This window comes from Epinephelus lanceolatus, chromosome 6 (assembly GCF_041903045.1).
Source record: "Epinephelus lanceolatus isolate andai-2023 chromosome 6, ASM4190304v1, whole genome shotgun sequence".
NCBI classification, from domain to species: Eukaryota; Metazoa; Chordata; class Actinopteri; order Perciformes; family Serranidae; genus Epinephelus; species Epinephelus lanceolatus.
Genome location: NC_135739.1, coordinates 28380589 through 28399710, shown reverse-complemented (window position 1 = coordinate 28399710; position 19122 = coordinate 28380589). Strand labels below are relative to the sequence as shown.

Below are 19122 nucleotides of genomic sequence, written 5' to 3'. Positions count from 1 at the left end.
CCCACTTAAAATGCAATAAGTGTTATTGCATTATTTATTTGAAAAAGGAATGAGTTACATTTCTAGTTGCTGCAAAAACTATTGGAATAACCAATTACTCCCAACAGTGCTCTCAAGCAAGTTGCAGCCTGTGTCTACTGCATACAAGTATGCACAGACGACACATAATGGCATATATAACACAACAAATAGTGCATTTAAAGAACAGACACACATAAATGGATGCAGCTGAAATGATATCTCCTCCAAAAAAAAAAAAAAATCCTCATTGTCCTGCAGTACAAGTAAACATCCAAAGTCTCTGACCTTGCAGAGGTCGGAAACCGGCTTAATTTAAAATGATCTTGGCTGTTATGTTGTGACCCAAGAGCCCAATGTTCACCTATCAAAGGCTCTGAGAAGCTATTTTTAAATTATTACTCAAGACTTGCCAAAGACTTGTCCGGCACACAGGGCCTCTGAGGCACCTGTCCTCACGTTAAAACTATTTCACTCTGTTAAAGAGCATCTGCTGAAAACAAGGATTTCTGTGTCTTGGGAGCAGAGTGATCCTGCAGCCAAGAACATGAATTTGCTGTGCCTCGAAGCCTGGCATAGTGCCGAGGCAGTGCCCTTTTTGTCCGTTTTCTTTACTGATACACTGGGACCACACAAGAATGCTCATCTGACTATTTTCCAATGCAGAAGTCTTTGAAGATGATATCCAGGATCTCCTCTGCCCCGACACGTCCAGTGATCCGGCCCAGGCTGGTGAGAGCCAACCGGACACCCTCGGCTGCCAAAGCGAGGTCGATATCGCGGTAGCGCTGGTACTGAGCCAGGGCCGCAAAACACTGCTGCAGGTGGGCCCTGTGGCGGGCCTGGGTCAGGGTGGGGGCACCAGACAAAGGGTCTCCACACCTCAAGAGGAAGTTAGATAACAAAATGAATCAGATGGTCATTATTTTGTACTTTGGAAAGGGTGGAAAACATTTGCAGCACAATATTTTTGTTTCATTCTTTTATCTACAGTATAGAGAAGGATTTGAAAATCTCTGTGGTAGTGGTACCATCAGAAAAGACACTGCGGCAGGCAGCAATGTGTGCCACAGCTACATCAGTCTGAACCAATCAACCTCACAAAACTAGTTAATCTTTGGTATAAATTAGTTAAAACGAGCCTTAAAAACATGGAAACTGCAAAACATCAGTGAGGGGTTATATAAAGATGTTTCTGGAAGCCTGTTATGATCAGCAACAGGTTAATTTATCCACGCTGACATAAGTTTTGGTTTGAATAAATGCATCACAGAAGAATTCAATCTTTCTGGTACAACATTTAAATGAGACATGCAGTCTTTGCCCTGGGTCAACAAAACATGATATATTGTGGACACTCACAGAGTCTTGACACTGCTGTGCAGCATTGTGAGGAAGTCCTGCAGTCCGTCATTCGTGTGGCAAGAGATCAGACAAACTGGAGGGAGTCCAGAGACCCGCATCAGCTCCCCGTTCAGCTTCAGCCTCTGCTCCTGAGGCAACAGGTCAGTTTTATTCAGCACCAGGAGAAACCTGTCTGCAGGAAATACTGTGGTAAGAACAGAAGGAAATGAAAATGTTGATCAGTCACTAATGAATTGACTATTACTCCCTCAGGCACTGAGATTTCTATTTGATCACTCTTGGTGGCTCAGGTTGCACTTTAAAAAGTTATTTAAAGGGGAAATTTTGCCACCTGAGACTGTAAGTGTACCATGCATATTGACTTTATTGTACTTAAAGGGATAGTACACGCAAAAATGAAAATTCAGCCATTATCTATTCACCCTCATGCCGAGGGAGGCTCTGGTGAAGTTTTAGAGTCCTCACATCCCTTGCGGAGATCATGGGGGTGGGGGGGGGGGCTAGCACGCCTAATGGCTGACGGCGCCCCAGACTAACGTCCAAGAACACAATTACTCATCCGTAGTGATCCAAGTGTGCTGAAGCCCCGACATAAAAAGTTGTTTCGAAAAACATCATATGAACTCTGTTTTTAGCCTCACTGTAGCCTGTAGCTCTGACTGCTTCTCTGTGCTCCGCGCTCATGTGTGCGCACTTGTGCGAGACCAGCGAAAGCATGAGCTTTGCTTACCCGTGTTTACATCACGTGACACGTGCACTGCAGGGGGAGACAACAGTAACCACAGTAGCTAAAAGATGTTGTGCACTACGGTCTTTTAGCAAAGGACAGCCCAACATGTCTGACGACTTTGAAACTGAGGAGGAACAGCATTTCTTTGTTGAGCCGTATTTCTTTGAGCCCGAGTATACGGACGCAGAACTCAGGCTACTGGACGAAGCAGCCGCCGCAGCTCATGAGCCTAACCCTCAGCCAGCCGCAGAATACCGGAGTCGAGCACTGGAAACCTGGTGGTGTAGTTGTTTCAAATGCAAAGCAATGCCAACGGGTGAGGAAAGTCTTTGCTGCTCAGACTGGGAATTGGCGATGCCTGCACTTGAGAATCTGGACATCAGTACTGACGAGACTGCTGCTCTTCAGAGACCGTGCATCACCGATCACCCTGAGTTTCCAGCACTACTGACCCGTGGTGTTCTGGAGACATTTTTTTTACTTCCCCAAGATCAACTGGAAGAAAAGGCAGAGGCCCGCAGGACCAGATGGCAGGCTTTCAGAGGAGTAAGTCATTCATTTCTACCGTAGTTCAGGCAGACAATGGCATTGGTCTCGGATATGTGGTTACTGTTGTCTCTCCCTGCGGTGCACGTGTCACATGATGTAAACATGGGTAAGCAAAGCTCGTGCTTTTGCTGGTCTCGCGCAAGTGCGCACACGTGAACGCGGAGCACAGAGAAGCAGTCAGAGCTACAGGCTACAGTGAGGCTAAAAACACAGTGACTGTGACTACAGTGAGTTCAAATGACGTTTTTCGTAACAACCTTTTATGTCGGGGCTGCAGGACACTTGGATCACTACAGGTGAGCATGTTGGAGATATTTTGTGGTTTCAATTTTGTGTTCTTGGATGTTAGTCTGGGGCGCCGTCAGCCATTAGGTGTGCTAGCCGATCCCCCCGCTGATCTCCGCAAGGGATATGAGGACTCTAAAAATTCACCAGAGCCTCCCTTGGCATGAGGGTGAGTAGTAGATAATGGCTGAATTTTCATTTTTGGGTGCACTATCCCTTTAAGATGCCAAACTATAACTGCAAGAGCCACTGACTGTCGAGGTGAAGCAGGAGCACATGAGGCTAAAATATCATACCTGTCTCAGGCTGCTCCTCTGTGGGCAGGACACTCCTGAGGTACCACTGAAGGAAGTCTGCAGCTTTCTGTGCATCAGAGGGGAGCTGAGAAGAGTCCACAACCACCAGGGTCAGATCTGCCTGTTGCACTCTGGAAAAAAGAAAGCAGCCTCAGATAATACGATATCATATGATCATAACAGCACAGAAAAAGATTTTTACTCATAAATTTACACTGTATATGAAATGGCACATATCCACAGACAGAAAATTGGTGTACTGATCAAAGCACAGACATTATTTCAGACTAGATACCTTAAATTCTTATGTTATATTATGACACACCTATCCTTTCTCAGGCTGCAATATACTTACATTTTCTAAACTGATCCAACTGCTCTTGGTAAAGTAAATACTTCTACCTTTTTTTAATCATCATACCAACACTACCTATGTTTGTGTGCTAGCGCTAACTGTGTGGCCCTGAGGTCAGTTGGTTCGTCCACCACTTTGGTCCACACTGAAATATCTCAAAAATGTTGGATGGATTGACATTTGTTACACACATTCATGCCCCTCACATTCATCATACTTAAGTTGAGCCCAACAGAGCTATTCGACATGGAAAAGATGTCTATGGTGGCTGTTTAGAACCAATTGAGATTTTTGGGTGACTTGGATAATTTTACACTTCACAACCTATTGCACTTTTATAATAGCTCATGTGGCAGTCAAGTCCTTAGAAATGCTGTGTTACTCTAAAAATATGTTTTCAGCAACTGCAGCAGTTCCAGGTTATACATTGGTGAGACACCCCTGAACAGATGCCTGGCTGTTTTGTTTCAGAAAATGTTACAGTATGTCCCATAAACACTGTGGGTGATGGCAGGGATATTTCTAATTAACTCATCTTAATGGTATTCACTTTAAACACTCCTGCACCTTCGTCCCGCTGTGCGGTTAGCAGCATCAGCGGATGCTTGTACTTACCGTGTCCTTCCTGTAGTGACCCAGGTCATGACCCCCTGACCTGTGCAGAAATGTCCCCCTAGAGCACAAACTGCCCACCCTTCCTACAGAGCCACCCGGTCGGCCAAATAACTTAAACAAACTGTAAAGGAATCACAGTATGTCTGCTCTGAAGATGGTGTTTTTGTACTTGCATCTTCATTAGGATTTTCATTGATGTTTTGCATCCGATTTTTTTTTTTTTTTGGTTTTTCATTTTTTTTAATGAAATAGATTTTTAACAGTATTCTCTCCCACTGAAAAGGTGCGGTGAGTCGCTGTAAATCTGAAACTACCACAGATCTCACTGACACTGGTCACATGTAGTGATGTAACACCTAACTGTTGATGCTTCATCTCCCTGCCAAGAACACGAGTACTTCGGGAAACAATTGACATTTGTTTTTGTTCTGTTTTTTTGGCTTGAAAGTTGTCATAATTTCTACAAAATATTTGCTGAAGTCGTGGAAACTTTACTTTCACCTTTAAATCAATTACTAAACAATAGCAGGTGGGTTGTTACATGTCCTACAGCTTTCTAACACCATAAATAATGCAATAAATCATATTTGTGTCTGTGTACAAACGATGATGTAATAACATCTGTATGTGCCCATTCCTCTGGTTGTCTGTTTATATATGATAAAGCAGTGATGACAAGTGCTACAAGTACTGCTATTCATCTGTGGTGTAAACAGTGGAAGCAGCTGTCAGTGAATTGCCATATATGTCCATTCTCACATGAAGAACCTCTCAATAGTAAATACTCTACAATACGGAAAGGAGGCTCTTCATTACGCAACCTCCTGGGAGTGTTTGTCCCATGTATTTATAACTATGGCTCAGCAATAATATAAACTCTGGAGGTTACATAGACATTACAAAAATATGACATGATGTACAAGAGGGGGAAAAAACGACTTATTTCTTCCTTTCTTTGTTTTCAAGGACGTATTCCATTGGTCTGCTGGCTAATTTGTTTTGTGTTTTATTATACACATGTGAACAGTCGCTGAGGCAGCAATCTATTTATTACACACGTGTACCACAGTCCTGTGGCTCTCGCCAATGTTCCAAATACCAGCGTTAATTTTGTTTTTGATCTGTCTCTTTAAATCTTCAAAGCAGGAAACTGAGATAAAATGCTTTTTGGAATAGTCAAAATAAAAATTCTTCCTTCCTGTACCTTTCTCGAGCTCGGCGGACTCCCTCCCTTTCCACAACGTCTGGGCTCTCTCTGAGGCCGGCTGTGTCACTCAAGAGGACGGGGAATCCACCGATGTCCAGTGCTGTCTCTACTATGTCCCTGGTGGTGCCAGCAATGGGAGACACAATGGCTGCAGGTCTCTGGCCTGGGTATAAAAAGGTTAAAGGATAAAGTTGGCAATACTGTATTTTTTTCTTACTGTCAGAAAATCCCAAGAAAAACAAACAATGTGTTAGCCTGACTCTTCAAACCTTCTCACTCTGTCTGTGTCAGCCTCATGCCCATTCGTTTGTACAGAAAATTATCATCTGCATTTACGCTACAGTTGTAGCTCTTTGCAAACATTATTAAAACATAAGTAAACAGTGTAATGGTTGGGGACTATTTTCAGCCGCGGATTAGTACGTATCAGACTTTGGCTATGCACACAGTTGTTGTTACTAGGATAAATTCATGGTTGTTTTTGGTTGTTTCATGGGAGTTGTTGACTGCAAGAAAAATATAGAATATCACCAGAATTATTTGTAAGACCCAAACGTCCATTCAGAATGGACCAGCGACCCACTTTTCGACTGCAACCCACCAGTTGGGAACCAATGCACTAAAATATATTTCTGAAGCCATACCTAGCGATACCTAGTTTTACTATTTGATTGTAGTTCTCAATTTGGAATTTCTCAATTATGGGATCAATAAAGGTGTATCTTATCTCTAATCTCTTATCTTAAGTTTGGTTTGCATTTGAGAGAGAGAAAGAGAGAGGGGTGGGTCTCTGTCTTGATGCACTTCTACACTCTTTGAGTCCATGGTGGCAGGCAAATGTGGATATACAATATGTGGTTCGAGCAACAGCTCTGGAACCAGTGAAATTCTGCTGGATGACGTGTTTTGAGCTGAGAGATGAGCAGGGAGATCTGAGCGCTGGTAAGATGAAGGGAAGTTTACTGGACTTCATTTACAGAGTCTACCCACTTTGCACTGATATAAAGCTGGTTGAAAATCTGCAAACTATCCCTTTAAATTGTAAAATGAATCCTTCTAAAAGTAGTTTATTTCTTACCCCATGTCGTTTAATTGTTTTGCAAAAGTTGGTGTCTTTATTATAAGAAAAAACCCATACTTTTTGGTTGTTAGAAGAATATTAACATTTTAATATCGAACAATTTGGCTGCAAGTCTGCCACCTAGGATGATTCATGTGATCAAGACATAATCTGTAAAATGCTTCAAGCTTGTTTTTTCTACATCAAGTTGAATTTTTCTGTGATAATCAAATATTGGCCTACCCTATCAACCATTCGACACATCAGCTGCACTCTGGCAGCCTCAGCTATAGGCATATTTTGCCATTGTTTCTTTTTTCTTTGTTCAAGAACTTGTCTGACCACACCCACATTACCCACGTCACATGACGCTGCCAGCTCATAAATACTTGTCTGTGCTGGCTGGGTGTGAGCCTGAGCCACAGGGAAGACTTATCAGAAGAGGAAATGATAACAGGATTTTATCTGAAGTTTGATAAATATGTCTATTATTCTGATAGGAAGCTGTGAGGAGACCCTGCCAAGCCCCCACTTTGGATAGTTTATATAGAGTGATACTAACTGATTTAAGGATACGATATCCTAAACAAACATAACCACAGGCCATAAACAAGGGGTTCATTAGGTTGACACCAAACGTGGATAAACAACTGATTTACAGTGAGAAAACTGAAACGCTGCAATTTGCATTTCATGCATTTCAAACACTGAGTGTTTAAATGTATATGTAAATACATATTTCTTTATTAACATAGCTACACAATCAGTTGCAATTTAAAGCAGACTAGGAGTCTGATATCATCTGGCGGCCAGAATCTAATCGGAAGCAATCATATCTGTACGCGGAAGCCAAAATATTGTAATTCATGTGTGCCAAGAGCAGGATCTACTCTGCGCGGATGGCGTGTTGTTGTGATTATTAGATTACATGAAGATATTATTATAATATCTACAACAATTTGGACGGATGCCTTTGACCTTTCACATGAAAATGTTGGCTCCTCTAACAGTAACTGGAGTTTCCACTAATGTGAAACAAAGGTGCAAAGAAAAATGGAAATTTGATCATCTACAACTCCATCAGAGTTTGTCGTTTGATCGAAACTGAACCCCAGGACTCAGATATGAAGGTCACTTAATACGGCAGCCTCATATATCTCCTTTCATACTGCTTTATTCTGTTGACTGTTGACTGTTGCTTGTTTCCCTACAAAATCCTGTCTTGTGAAGAAAACACATTTCTCTCACTCTCTGTGCATGGAACACAGTATTTGCATTTTAATGAATAACACACATTTCACAAAATGTTTTGAGTCCATGCTGCTTATAGTGTGACAGATGTTGCCTTCATCCCCTCCCAAAACATGGCAGACAGCAGTATGATTCAAAAGTAAAGTCTGTATTTTAAAGATAGGAAGCCATATTTAATGTTAATCCCTTCACGGCGTGTGTGTGTGTGTGTGTGCACTGTTTTTTTGGTTCTCTTACAGAGTGTGTTGAGGAGGCTACTTTTCCCTGCATTGGTGGCTCCTGCGATGACCACCTGGACTCCGCTGCGTAGCCGCTCGCCCCTCCTCTCATCCTTCAGGTGGCTCTCTATCTCAGCCTGCAGATCACACACTGATCTGTCCACTGTGGGGGTGTAAGAGGGAGATAACGACAGACAAGGGAACAGGAAGTGACGAAGGTTTCATATTCAACTTCACTTTCTTGGCCTTGTGATGGGAATTTGTGTCCTTTGAAGGATAAGAAAGCCTGTCTGGTGTCTGACACCGTCTGTCTGGATGAAAAATGGGTCATGGAACTGTCTCTTTCCGCAAGTGACTAAAGCGGAAAAATGCGTTTGACAACACAATGAATCAACAATACTTACTTTCTATATAGCGGAAAACACGTAAACTTGAGAATCTTGATTTACTCAAGAAATTAATTCATCCAACTTGGGATGAATTGAGATAAGACATAAGAAAACTTCAGATATAACATAAAACATGGACAATGGAGAGTATTTATGTCACGTTTTCTATTTTTGGAAATGAGTCTATTATTATTTGCCACTCTGAGGCGTGAGCCTGCATTCCGTTCCACCCAAAATAAACAATAGTTCCCAGATGTTATTGTGTCGAAACTTCACAACATCTGAGGCTTCTGAACAGCTCTGCCAGTGCCAGACAGCAGGCGACAGACTCAGGGGGGACATCCCTCACATACAAACACACACACTGAGACTCACATACACTGCGAGCATGGGAAACCTGGGCACAGAGAGAACAGTTGGACTGTACAATGCTGCTGACAGCACTATTCCTGTGAGGGACATGTCAGGTTGGCTTTGAAGGCAAGACGAATGCCTCTACTGTCCCCCCTGGCCTTCTCTCCACACTTCCTAAAAGGAAACTGTCTTTAAGCAGTTTGTCTATGGCTGCTCCCCACAGCGCAGCAAACACACACACACACGGTGGCAAGCTGAAGATCCAAACAGGAAAGCGAGCTGGACGCCTCTCTCTTCAGAGAGACACTGAGCCCTCTGAAAACCCAAGGGATGACTGTCCTGTTATTTTTCTCTGGTAAAAAGGAGGACAAAGTGTACACATACCTTGGTTTAAGACCCCATCCTCGATGAGCTCATCCTCACTGAAGTCTATGAAGGCCTCAACATGAGCCAGACACTGTGAGACACACAAAGCAGAGAGGAGAGAAGGGAAGAGGCTGAAATGAGTATGTGAAATTTACACCTTGGACCCCTTGAAAACATCAATAATTGAGGGTCTTGAAAATTAAGCTCATTTTTTCAATATTTTTATATTTTATTTGCATGTTGCAGTGTTGAAATGTGGGCAGCCAGCACAGAAAATGTGAGTGAAGGTAAACAGGCCGCCAATGCACTGTGCAGTTTCTGTTGCTGGTGCCGCAGCTGCTAACATGAACATATTACCACCTGTGATACCTGTGTACAGCATGCTGTATTTATCCAAAGGATTATAAAGTGTTTAAACAATTTATAAATAAAATACTACAAATACTACTGACTACACCCTCGCCCTTTTAGTCAGAGGAAATTGGAAATTATCTTTGTGTGGTATCTGAAACTATATAGAATACAGAGGGGGACAATCTACAGCATTTCTACCACAGCACTGATCAGTATCTTGATTGACACGCCGAACGTAAACACAATAGTTGTATAGTCACACAAAAACAGGAAGTGTCAGAGTCCCATACTTTAATGCATTCACAGAAGTGGGAAGCCCACTGTAAAAAAAAACCTGCATTGTTTGGGTGTCAACTGAGGGTTTGACCCCTCACATCATACAGATGGTATACTTCTGATTAACGGGATTCCCAGAAGTCTACAATAAAGGCACGTACGAGGAAACTCCTGAGAAAGCAGCCGACAAGCAGCTTAGCAGAGTTTCTCAGGGGAGATCACCTGGACCGATCTGGTGCCAAAGCGCAGAAAGATGATTGGCCTATATTCTTCAAAACACTTCACAGTAGAGGAGGATTTGGCCTGCGTCCATTGAGTAGAACTGTTCATCTGCGGTCAGTGACCTGTGCTCTGAACCGCCACAACAACACTTGAAAGGAAAACAATATAAAGGAGACAGACATTTGCCACCATTTCAGGGTAGTAAGCTTATTTGGAAGTCTTATTAATGGATGTGAAACTACAACAGCATGTTGTGACTCAGGTATCTTTCTCAAACAACTTGTATGCAGAAAGTTAACACAAAACATAGACAGGGCTTTGGATGACTGCAAAGCAAAAAACACTGATGTTCTCTCCCCCACCAAAGTTCAAGTTCAACTGCATAAACTCATCACCAAGTGTCAAGTGGTGCACATGGACAACCATGTGTAGATGTGGAAATCACTTTACTAATTAAAAATGTTTCATTCAGTTCAGTTCTAAGGTTTGTAGTCACACTGACTATGCAGTTTCCCTAGCACATCACTGTTCGACTGCACTTCAATCCTGGGTGTCCTGAAAGCCAAATTGTTAAAGGGACAGTTCACTCCAAATCAAAAATACATATTTGTCCTCTTACCTGTCAAGCTATTTATCAATCTAGATTGTTTTGGTGTGAGTTGCAGAGTGTTGGAGTTATCAACCGAAGGCAAGTCTTCCATCTCTCAAATACCATTCCACCAGACTGCACTCGGCTTGTGGTGCTCAAAGCGCCAAAAATACTTTATAAAACTAAGCAGCAATTCTTTTTCCAGAAACCATGACCCGCTTACTCAAGATAATCCACACACCTTGTTGTGAGCAGTTTCATGTAGGAACTATTTTCTTTCTAACTTAACTACGCCGTATCAACCGTATCATCGCACAGAAGGAAGCATGCATCTACTTATAAATAAGAGGCTCATGCTCATGACAGCAGAGTCAGCATTAAATGCACGCTTCCTTCTACACAGTGATATGGTTGGCAGGTGTAGTTCAGTAGAAAGAAAATAGTTCCTACATGAAACTGCTCACAACAAGGTCTGTGGATTATCTTGAGTAACTGGGTCATGATTTCTGGAAAGAGACATTGCTGTTGAGGTTTTCAAATGTATTTTTTGGCACTTTGAGCACCACAAGCTGAGTGCCATCTAGTTCCATTATCTTTGAGAGAAGGCAGACATCTCTACGGCTGATATCTCCAACACCTGGCAGCTCAAACCAAACAATGTAGCTGATAAATGGCACTACAGGTAAGAAAAAAAAAAGTGTATTTTTGATTTCGGGGTGAACTGTCCCTTTTAGGATGCATACCAAATAACCATGACCTTTGTTGCATGACATACCTGTCTCTCTCTCCTCTTGTTTCCTGTCTGCTCTCAAATTACAAAAAAATGACACTTGACTACATATGTCAGTAAGTGAACGCATCACATTTGATACAGCCACAAAGTCTAGCGCTGATTCTGACTTTAGTTCAGTCGTACATTCAGTTTGTTGCTGGTTCAAACTGTCAGGTTCAGTTCAGCAAAAAAACTATCCACACAGCTCTGCATATTAGGTCAATAGCTAAGCAGCCACTCAATTAAGGCTGATTCACAAGATTATTGTTATTTCTGTGGCTGTAATGGTCATTTTAATATTCTAAGGAACTATCGTACTGTGTATAACAGCTGAACTGAGAAAGTGCTCTAAGTCACCAGTGGGGAGCTCATCTGATAAAAGCTGCTGACCCATCAGTGACAATGGGGATTCAGTGTCATCAGTTCAGTTTAAATATTTCTTAAAGATTTGTTCAATCATGTGCTGAACACCTCTATCCACGTGTCCTGGTATGATCATTCAAATAATATGACACAAGCTGTATGGAGAGTTCAACATCACCAAGGTCACATGAAGTTTACAGTTGCATTCATTCTTCCTCATACTCTAATTTCTCTTCATATAAAGACTAACTTAACTTTCTGACCTTTATCTTTATGTGCAGTATTGAGTCCAGGATACTGTATAGATAAGAAAACAATGCTGTTGAACAGAGTATATCAGTGTCATATTGTGTGCCTGTCTTAAGACATACGCAGCTGTGCTTGGTAATTCATCTTTAATCACTCCAACACAATACAACGCCAGATGTGCGGAGATGGAAAACACATTAAATGGCTGTCAGTTGAGTGACAATGGAACAACCGCATTACACATTACAATAAAAAAAGGAGCTTCTTAAAAAACATCTTGTTCTTAGAAAGTCAAAAATAGAGATGGGCCTTGAACACTTAGTGGTGGCTTTCCTCAGGAAAGTCCAAATTAACAGCTCAGTGAGCTGACTCAGTTCTGCTGCCAAACACTTGTTTGTATTCCCAAAGCTTTTCTACAGAGAGGAGATGTTGTGGTTACAGACCAGATCCCCTCAGCCACTTCACTCATTACATAACAGTAATAACAGCAATGGCATAGGAAGTGTCTTGACAAATTAAGAAATTTGATCCCTCCATAGATCTGTCAACCGGACGTTATGGTCACAGAAAAAGTTGCTCTCTAGAATTTACTATTTCCGAAGTCCACTGGACAGGGATTTTATTGTACATTGAAACCTTAATAAACAGCCTGGGCTTTTATTTGCTTCAATCACTAAACTCAGCTGGCATATATCTGGGACAGACATCAACATATAATATGAGAGAGTTACAATGCTCATTTTACAGCAGCAACACAAGACCTCTCTTTATTCTCTTAAAACAATATTCACAGCCTGGATTCATTTTTATGGAAAAACGATTTGATTCTGTTGATCTGTGGACCCTTACAGACCAAAGGTGTATTAATGATTGAGAAATGGACAAATATTCAGACTTTAAGACCGCTTCAGAGGTAGGGAGTCACCACCTTTGGCCTTCTTCAGTATATCTAAATGAATTATACTTTTATGTCTCATGAAGAACTGAATGATTGAACTGAGAAGAGTCTAACTAAGCTAATCATTTGTAGCATGTCTATGTTGACAAACATTTAAACTAGGGCTGTCAAACACTCTTTTTAATCGCAGGTTTAAAATTCCATAATTTTGCATTTCAAAACAGTTTCAAAGTCCATTTTAACTAGATAGAGCAATTCTTACCAGTGTTTTGATTGGAAATCAAGTGAAGGCAAAGAAATTTACTTTATGATCTTGACTTTACAGTTATGTCTTTAAATCAGTGCTGCACTGCTACAACAGTGTGGTGGAAAAGACAAAATAGTAGCACACAATTAGCCTTGGAGACCCTCATACTGTAGACCTATTTTGGGGGGGCAGGGGATCTTTTGGGAGAGAGAGCTATGCAGTGGTAGCTGGAAACCTGAAGATTAATTTGAGATGCAGGTCAACACTGATCGTCAAGTTTTTCTAGTCATAAATCTGTAAGAAACACTGCAGGCAAAAATGTGCATAGTTTGCGCCCAAAACAGTATGGGACTAACATAAAGTGGACATGTCTCTAAGTGGGTGGCCTATGACACTACCTTAAGCACTTCTATAAAAATAAAACTGCTCTGCAGCATCAATGGCAACCAGACTCAGTGTCTAATTAAGACCAGCGTTTATGTGTCAAAATATGGAGCCACACCCCATCAGTAAAAGGGACCTGATGTTTAATTAAGACCCTGCTTTTAATTGAAGTTTAACATCCATCCATCCTTTTTCGTAACCGCTTATCCTCTTGAGGGTTGCGGGGGGGAGCTGGAGCCTATCCCAGCTGACATTAGGTGAGAGGCGGGGTACACCCTGGACAGGTTGCTATTGAAGGGCTAACACATAAGACACAGACAACCATTCACACCTACGGCCAATTTAGAGTCACCAATTAACCTGCATGTCTTTGGACTGTGGGAGGAAGCCGGAGTACCCGGAGAAAACCCACACTGACACGGGGAGAATATGCAAACTCTGCACAGAAGGGCTCCCTCCTGGGATTGAACCAGAAACCCTCTTTCTGTGATTTATCAATGTGTTATAACTCCAGGGAGGGTTGCTCCTCCGTGAAGTAAAATTAAATCCAATCTTGTCTGTTTCATTTAAATTGTTATCCGTTTTTTCTCTCTGTTTTTCTCCAATCTTGGTTACAGTGAAGATAAACATACACGTATCACATGGACTAGTATTTTGATTCTCAGTATTGTACTACACGTGCTGCGCTAACATGAAAACAGGAAGCCTCGTATTCTCATAAATTAATCGTCCAATGGTGTGTTGGAAATTCAGCTGTGGAAATACAAGAGGAAAAAAAAAAGAAAGCATTGTTTGAGCGTGAAACTGCTGAGGCCTGACCTGCAGCACAGTACACACAGGTTCTTTCCAAGATACGGTTTCGGAGAAATGTCAGACATGAACATGGACAAAGTCTCTCCAGGGAGAAATCCAGGAGGTCGGCTTGTTTCTGCTGTCAAGCCAACTCAGAACTGGACAGAACAGAGTTTAAGCCCTCTCTGTTTACCTCTGGTTGGATTTGAATCACTATGAAGTCCAAAAAGGTGAAAATAAAAAACACCCACAACTGACTGAGAACAAAACAAAAAAGCAGGCACAGTGTCTGAGAAACAGACATGAATAACCTTCCGACAGGCAAACTGATCAGTGTGTAGAAACTGGAGGATCATTACACACACAGGATTCTGCAGTACAGATACATTCAATGAAATACTTGAATTTTTGTAGGCAGCCAAAAGTCAGCTTCACAACTTGCAGCACCAGAGACCAAGATGAATCCAAAAAATGAGAGAAGTCCGGCCTGAGTGATACACCTTCAGTTCCTGCCACACACACTACACCTACACCTTTAAGCCCAGAGCCCAAACATCTGTTTGTACATCACCATGCATTCCCTATCATGGCTAAACCTGTCTACACCACTAGTATCTCTACCAGAGGTCAACCTACCCGTTTCAGTCTGTGGCTCCAGTCCTGATAAAGGCGTCCCAGCTCTCCTGACATCTGCCTGAGAGCCTGTCTCCTCTGAGCCTCTGTCTCAGCATGGATCAGATCCCCGAGCCCTTCCACCTGCAAGGGGGTATTACAGTACTTATGATTACAATATATCTTTTATTCATCCATTTTATGCACTAATTTTTTTATTCTGGAATACAGAACAGATTGTACGGTTTTATAAGCATGTAATGCTGCGTGTAAGATGTGCAATACTGCCTCTGTCTCTTGAAATAAGACAGCTGTGATGTCCAAGAAAACTTCCTCTCAGGGACATCTTATCTTCTTGTCACTGATTACTAGGATAAAATATTTTTTACCAAAGGAAGCATTTTTGCTCCTTGATGGAACTTTATGAGGCATTTTAATCATTTCCAGGAGAAAGTGTACTGAATTGAGAAAACATATTTGCATATCAGAATATGCAGAACAGCCCCCTAGTAGTGCTTAAAGGGACAGCTCACCCCAAAACAAAAACGCACATTTTCCCTCTTACCTGTAGTGCTTTTAATCAGTCTAGATTGTTTTGGTGTGAGTTGCCTTGTGTTGGAGACATCAGCCATAGAGTTGTCTGCCTTCTCTTGCATATAGTGGAACTATGGCACTCAGCTTGTGGTGCTCAAAGCGCAAAATTAATACATTTAAAAAACTCAACAGCAATGTCTCTTTCTAGGAATCCTGACCCGGTGACTCAAGATAATCCACAGGCCTCATTGTGAGCAGTTCCATGTAGGAATAATAATTAAACTCACCGCACAGAAGTAAGCATGCATCTACTGCTAGCTCACCTAGCACCACTGAGCTAGCTAATGTTACAGCCGTTACAGCCCAGCCAAGGAGGCGGCCCATAATGTTTGCAATGTGTGGTGTCATAAACAGGAGCCTCTCGTCCATGAGTAGATGCAAGCTTCCTTCTGTGTGGTGACATGGTTGGCAGATGCAGTTCGGTTAAAAAAAATCCTACATGAAACTGATCACAACAAGGTCTGCGGATTATCTTGAGTAACCAGGTCATGATTTCTGGAAAGAGACACTGCTGTCAAGTTTTTCCAAATATATTTTTGGCGCTTTCAAAACCACAAGCCAACTACAGTCTGGTCAACTACATTCAAGACAGGACAGACATCTCTGCGACTGATATCTCCAACACTCGGTGACTCAAACCAAAACAATGTAGACTGATTAATAGCTCCACAGATAAGAGAAAAAGTATGTTTCCTTGATTTGGGGGTGAACTGTCTCTATAAGACAGCATACTTGGCTGCTTTTTGAAAACAAAAAAAATCACCATCTACAGAAGCCAAATAGCTTTTTTCATACATAAATATTTAATGGGCCAATGAAAAAAGTGTTCAAAGGGCAAAATCTGTTTAGGAGAAAATTTTCACTGTTGACATTTCATGAACATGAAATCCCTGTTCATTTCTGACCCTGTTTATTCCACACTTATTCTGTAAAACTGCTCTGAGAGGCTCTTGATATGCTAGTCTGCACTGATCTGTCTCAGTGTGTTTTTACATGCTCCTCTTGACCCACCTCTGTTAAACCCAGTTTTCCTGCTTGAAAGGCCCTCCGCGTGAACTCTCCAGCTTCAGCAGGCCTCATGCCAGGCACGCTTCCTGAGAAACACACACACGCACACACGATGAAATACGTGGGGCACGAGGTGGACATGCATCATGCACACATCACAAACAGAATCAAATGGAGGGTCAGTGTCTCAATCAGGGTTTACTCGGAATGAAAACAGGCACAACTGTGTGGGTTAAAGAGGTTACGTTTTCATTGTTTTCCAAACCATTTTTCAAATCTCATCAGGAGACAACTGGGAGCACAAATCATTTGGTAGATGTAGGTCATGATCTATTAACTGGGGCAAAATATTCCATTTTAAACTCTACCAGCTGGTTATCATCTTACCAACACTGCCACTACCTTTTTTTTTTAGTTTTAAAAATAAGAATTATTCAGAATCCCCGTGAACAACACTGTAATGTTTTCCTATCTAATTATTCCTGATTAACCTTACATTGCCTGGTGACAAGCCTTTATTGACATTTCTAATTTATACAACACTGCCCCCCAGCAGGCCGGTAGGAGAACTGCATCACAATATTACATGTCAGTCACAGAGGGATTGCCACGCTTGCCAAAACACATATTATAAGTATCTTAGAAATAGGAAAGCATGTGTCAGTTCTCACTTTTAAGTCACAGTGATGGACAGTCACATGACTCAACCAGTTACTGCGTTTAGAATACTTATGCAGGCTTAAAGTTTGGGAAGTCAAGGCTGGGAAGACACACAAACCATAAATAACCTGCAAAGTGATGGTGCATCACATGACACTACGTGTGTTAGACTGCATTATATGACGCTGTATAACATTCTATCATCTGTATGTTACCTAAGGCCTGTAAGACAGCAGTAATGACAGCAGGGCCGCCGTGGATGTGGAACTCCACGCTGTCCTCTCCTGTGAAACTGTGAGGAGCTGAAGACATGAACACGTGAGACACAACAACACGGTGTGAACAACCTTAAGTCATTTAAATATGCAAGGAACAGCATGTTTAGGAATACCTTCATTAAAATTCAGATATTCACAAGGTTCAATACTGTGATAAGATAAAGCCGACCAGCTCTGACTTGTCAGTTAGTGACATCAAATGGCAGCCAGAGCAAATTGTTTAAAACATTTTGAACATGACAGATTGGACTTGAAATCAGCATTTAGCAACTAAGCTGGTGTGTCATCACTGTACACCAAAAGATACAACAAGACAGGACAAGACATTTTAGCCCATTTACTACAACTAAAGCACGGTTTATACTACTGTTAAATCTAGAGTGTATAAAATTCAACTTACAGACACTTGAAACTTGCTTGAGACAGGTAATGTTGAACATTTATGTTAACACATGAATACCTGATGCAAGACGAATTCTGATGAGATAAAATGTACTGTGTGCAGACTTATTTGTTTTTTACTTGTCCAAGGGAACAGACCTGGAAACCAGAGCACAAGTCCACGGTCCAGCACTTCTTTGGTTTGGGGGTCTGTGATGCTGCGTAACAGGGCGGTGCGTGGAGGGGGCAGGCTGCGTGTGAGCCCCGCCATACACCTCAGAGCCGTGGCTGAGGCTGGTCCACTGGCTCGTATCACAGCCACCCCACATCTGCCATGGCCCGATGACAGCGCAAAGATGGTCTCAGCATCAACCAGTGAGACTCCATCACAGGTGGACAGGAATCTGCGTGGTGGAGTTCCTCTGCTGGAGATACATAAAAAATAAGACACAACTTCTGATTAGGAAAAATGGAGTCATTAAGTATCTAATATGCATTTTTTTTTGGTCTAAACAAATATGCTACATTCTATTATATTAAGAAATACACCGCTCTGTATATTGCAGAGCCCCAGAACTTACAAAAGGTTATAAAAGGTTGTCAGACAAGAAAAGTATAACTGAAAATTTGGGAGATAAATGATTCAAGACCAAAAAAAAAAAATATGAAAAACTAAGGAGCTGAAATATAAAATGAGCTAGTAAAGTATAAACAGAAGAGTAAATAAATTAGGTTTAGATGTAGACTATTTAATAAAGTGGTGAAGAAAAAATACAAACTTTGCTTTCATTTACCAACTGATGTAAGGATAATGGAAAGTATTAAGCTCTGTATTTCTTTTCAGTATTTATTGATGTGTTCAGTTATATTTTTGACTCGTCCGATAATCTTTTATGGCCTTTTGGTTTTTGCCTTTATGGGAGGCCCCGCAGTTTGTACTGCAACATAAATATATCCTTTCAAAAACAATTTAAATAACAAGATTTCAGGAAAAGACACAAGAATGATAGTTTCTGCATTAGTGGGCAAAATACAGAAATAGATGGTAATCTTTGGTAACAGACCTTGTCCTAAGTGAGTGGACAGCAGCTCTCCTTATCCCACGATAAACCAATGAAAGCATCATTATAAAACACCAAACGTTTCATGTGCTGTTTCTGGCGTGGCTGATTTTACAGACTGACATAGCAAAAGCGGCTCTGTCCTTAACAAGACCATTATGTTTACCGTTTCGACTGTTAGCTAATGTCGTAGTAACTAATGAATGTGACGTTGGCTTGTAAATGAAGACCATTTATTAACCGTAGGAAAACTTAGTTCTGTGAGAGTTTCATTGACAACCTCCAGTGTTCCTCTACCGTTTACATTTATCACGGTGAGGCTGT

General features: G+C 41.6%; 1 protein-coding gene across 3 annotated transcripts; it reads right to left on the bottom strand.

The window, feature by feature from the left end:
- gtpbp3 (GTP binding protein 3, mitochondrial) lies at positions 1-19095 on the bottom strand. 3 transcript variants are annotated; one of them, XM_033621250.2, is made up of 11 exons: positions 18802-19095; positions 17897-18162; positions 17294-17380; positions 16422-16504; positions 14841-14960; positions 9077-9149; positions 7969-8112; positions 5418-5583; positions 3244-3374; positions 1381-1567; positions 1-900 (listed from the first exon to the last, which is right to left on the bottom strand). In XM_033621250.2, the coding sequence occupies exons 1-11, from the start codon at positions 18861-18863 to the stop codon at positions 669-671; spliced, it is 1551 nt and encodes a 516-aa protein (XP_033477141.2). In that variant the 5' UTR covers positions 18864-19095; the 3' UTR covers positions 1-668. The 3 variants fall into 3 exon arrangements, with proteins under 3 accessions (XP_033477141.2, XP_033477142.2, XP_033477144.2); XM_033621251.2 differs by having other exon boundaries at positions 17897-18159; positions 18802-18993; XM_033621253.2 differs by having other exon boundaries at positions 529-900; positions 1381-1555; positions 18802-19091.
- Between the last annotated feature and the right edge of the window lie 27 nt (positions 19096-19122).

Bases quoted from the DNA above. Each gene is read 5' to 3' on its own strand.
- gtpbp3 (XM_033621250.2), bottom strand. From the start codon at position 18,863: ATGATGCTTTCATTGGTTTATCGTGGGATAAGGAGAGCTGCTGTCCAC. The intron at 18,163-18,801 runs GTCTGTTACCAA...ATGTATCTCCAG, and splicing joins GTCCACTCACTTAGGACAAG to CAGAGGAACTCCACCACGCA. The intron at 16,505-17,293 runs GTAACATACAGA...TGTGTTTCTCAG, and splicing joins TGCTGTCTTACAGGCCTTAG to GAAGCGTGCCTGGCATGAGG.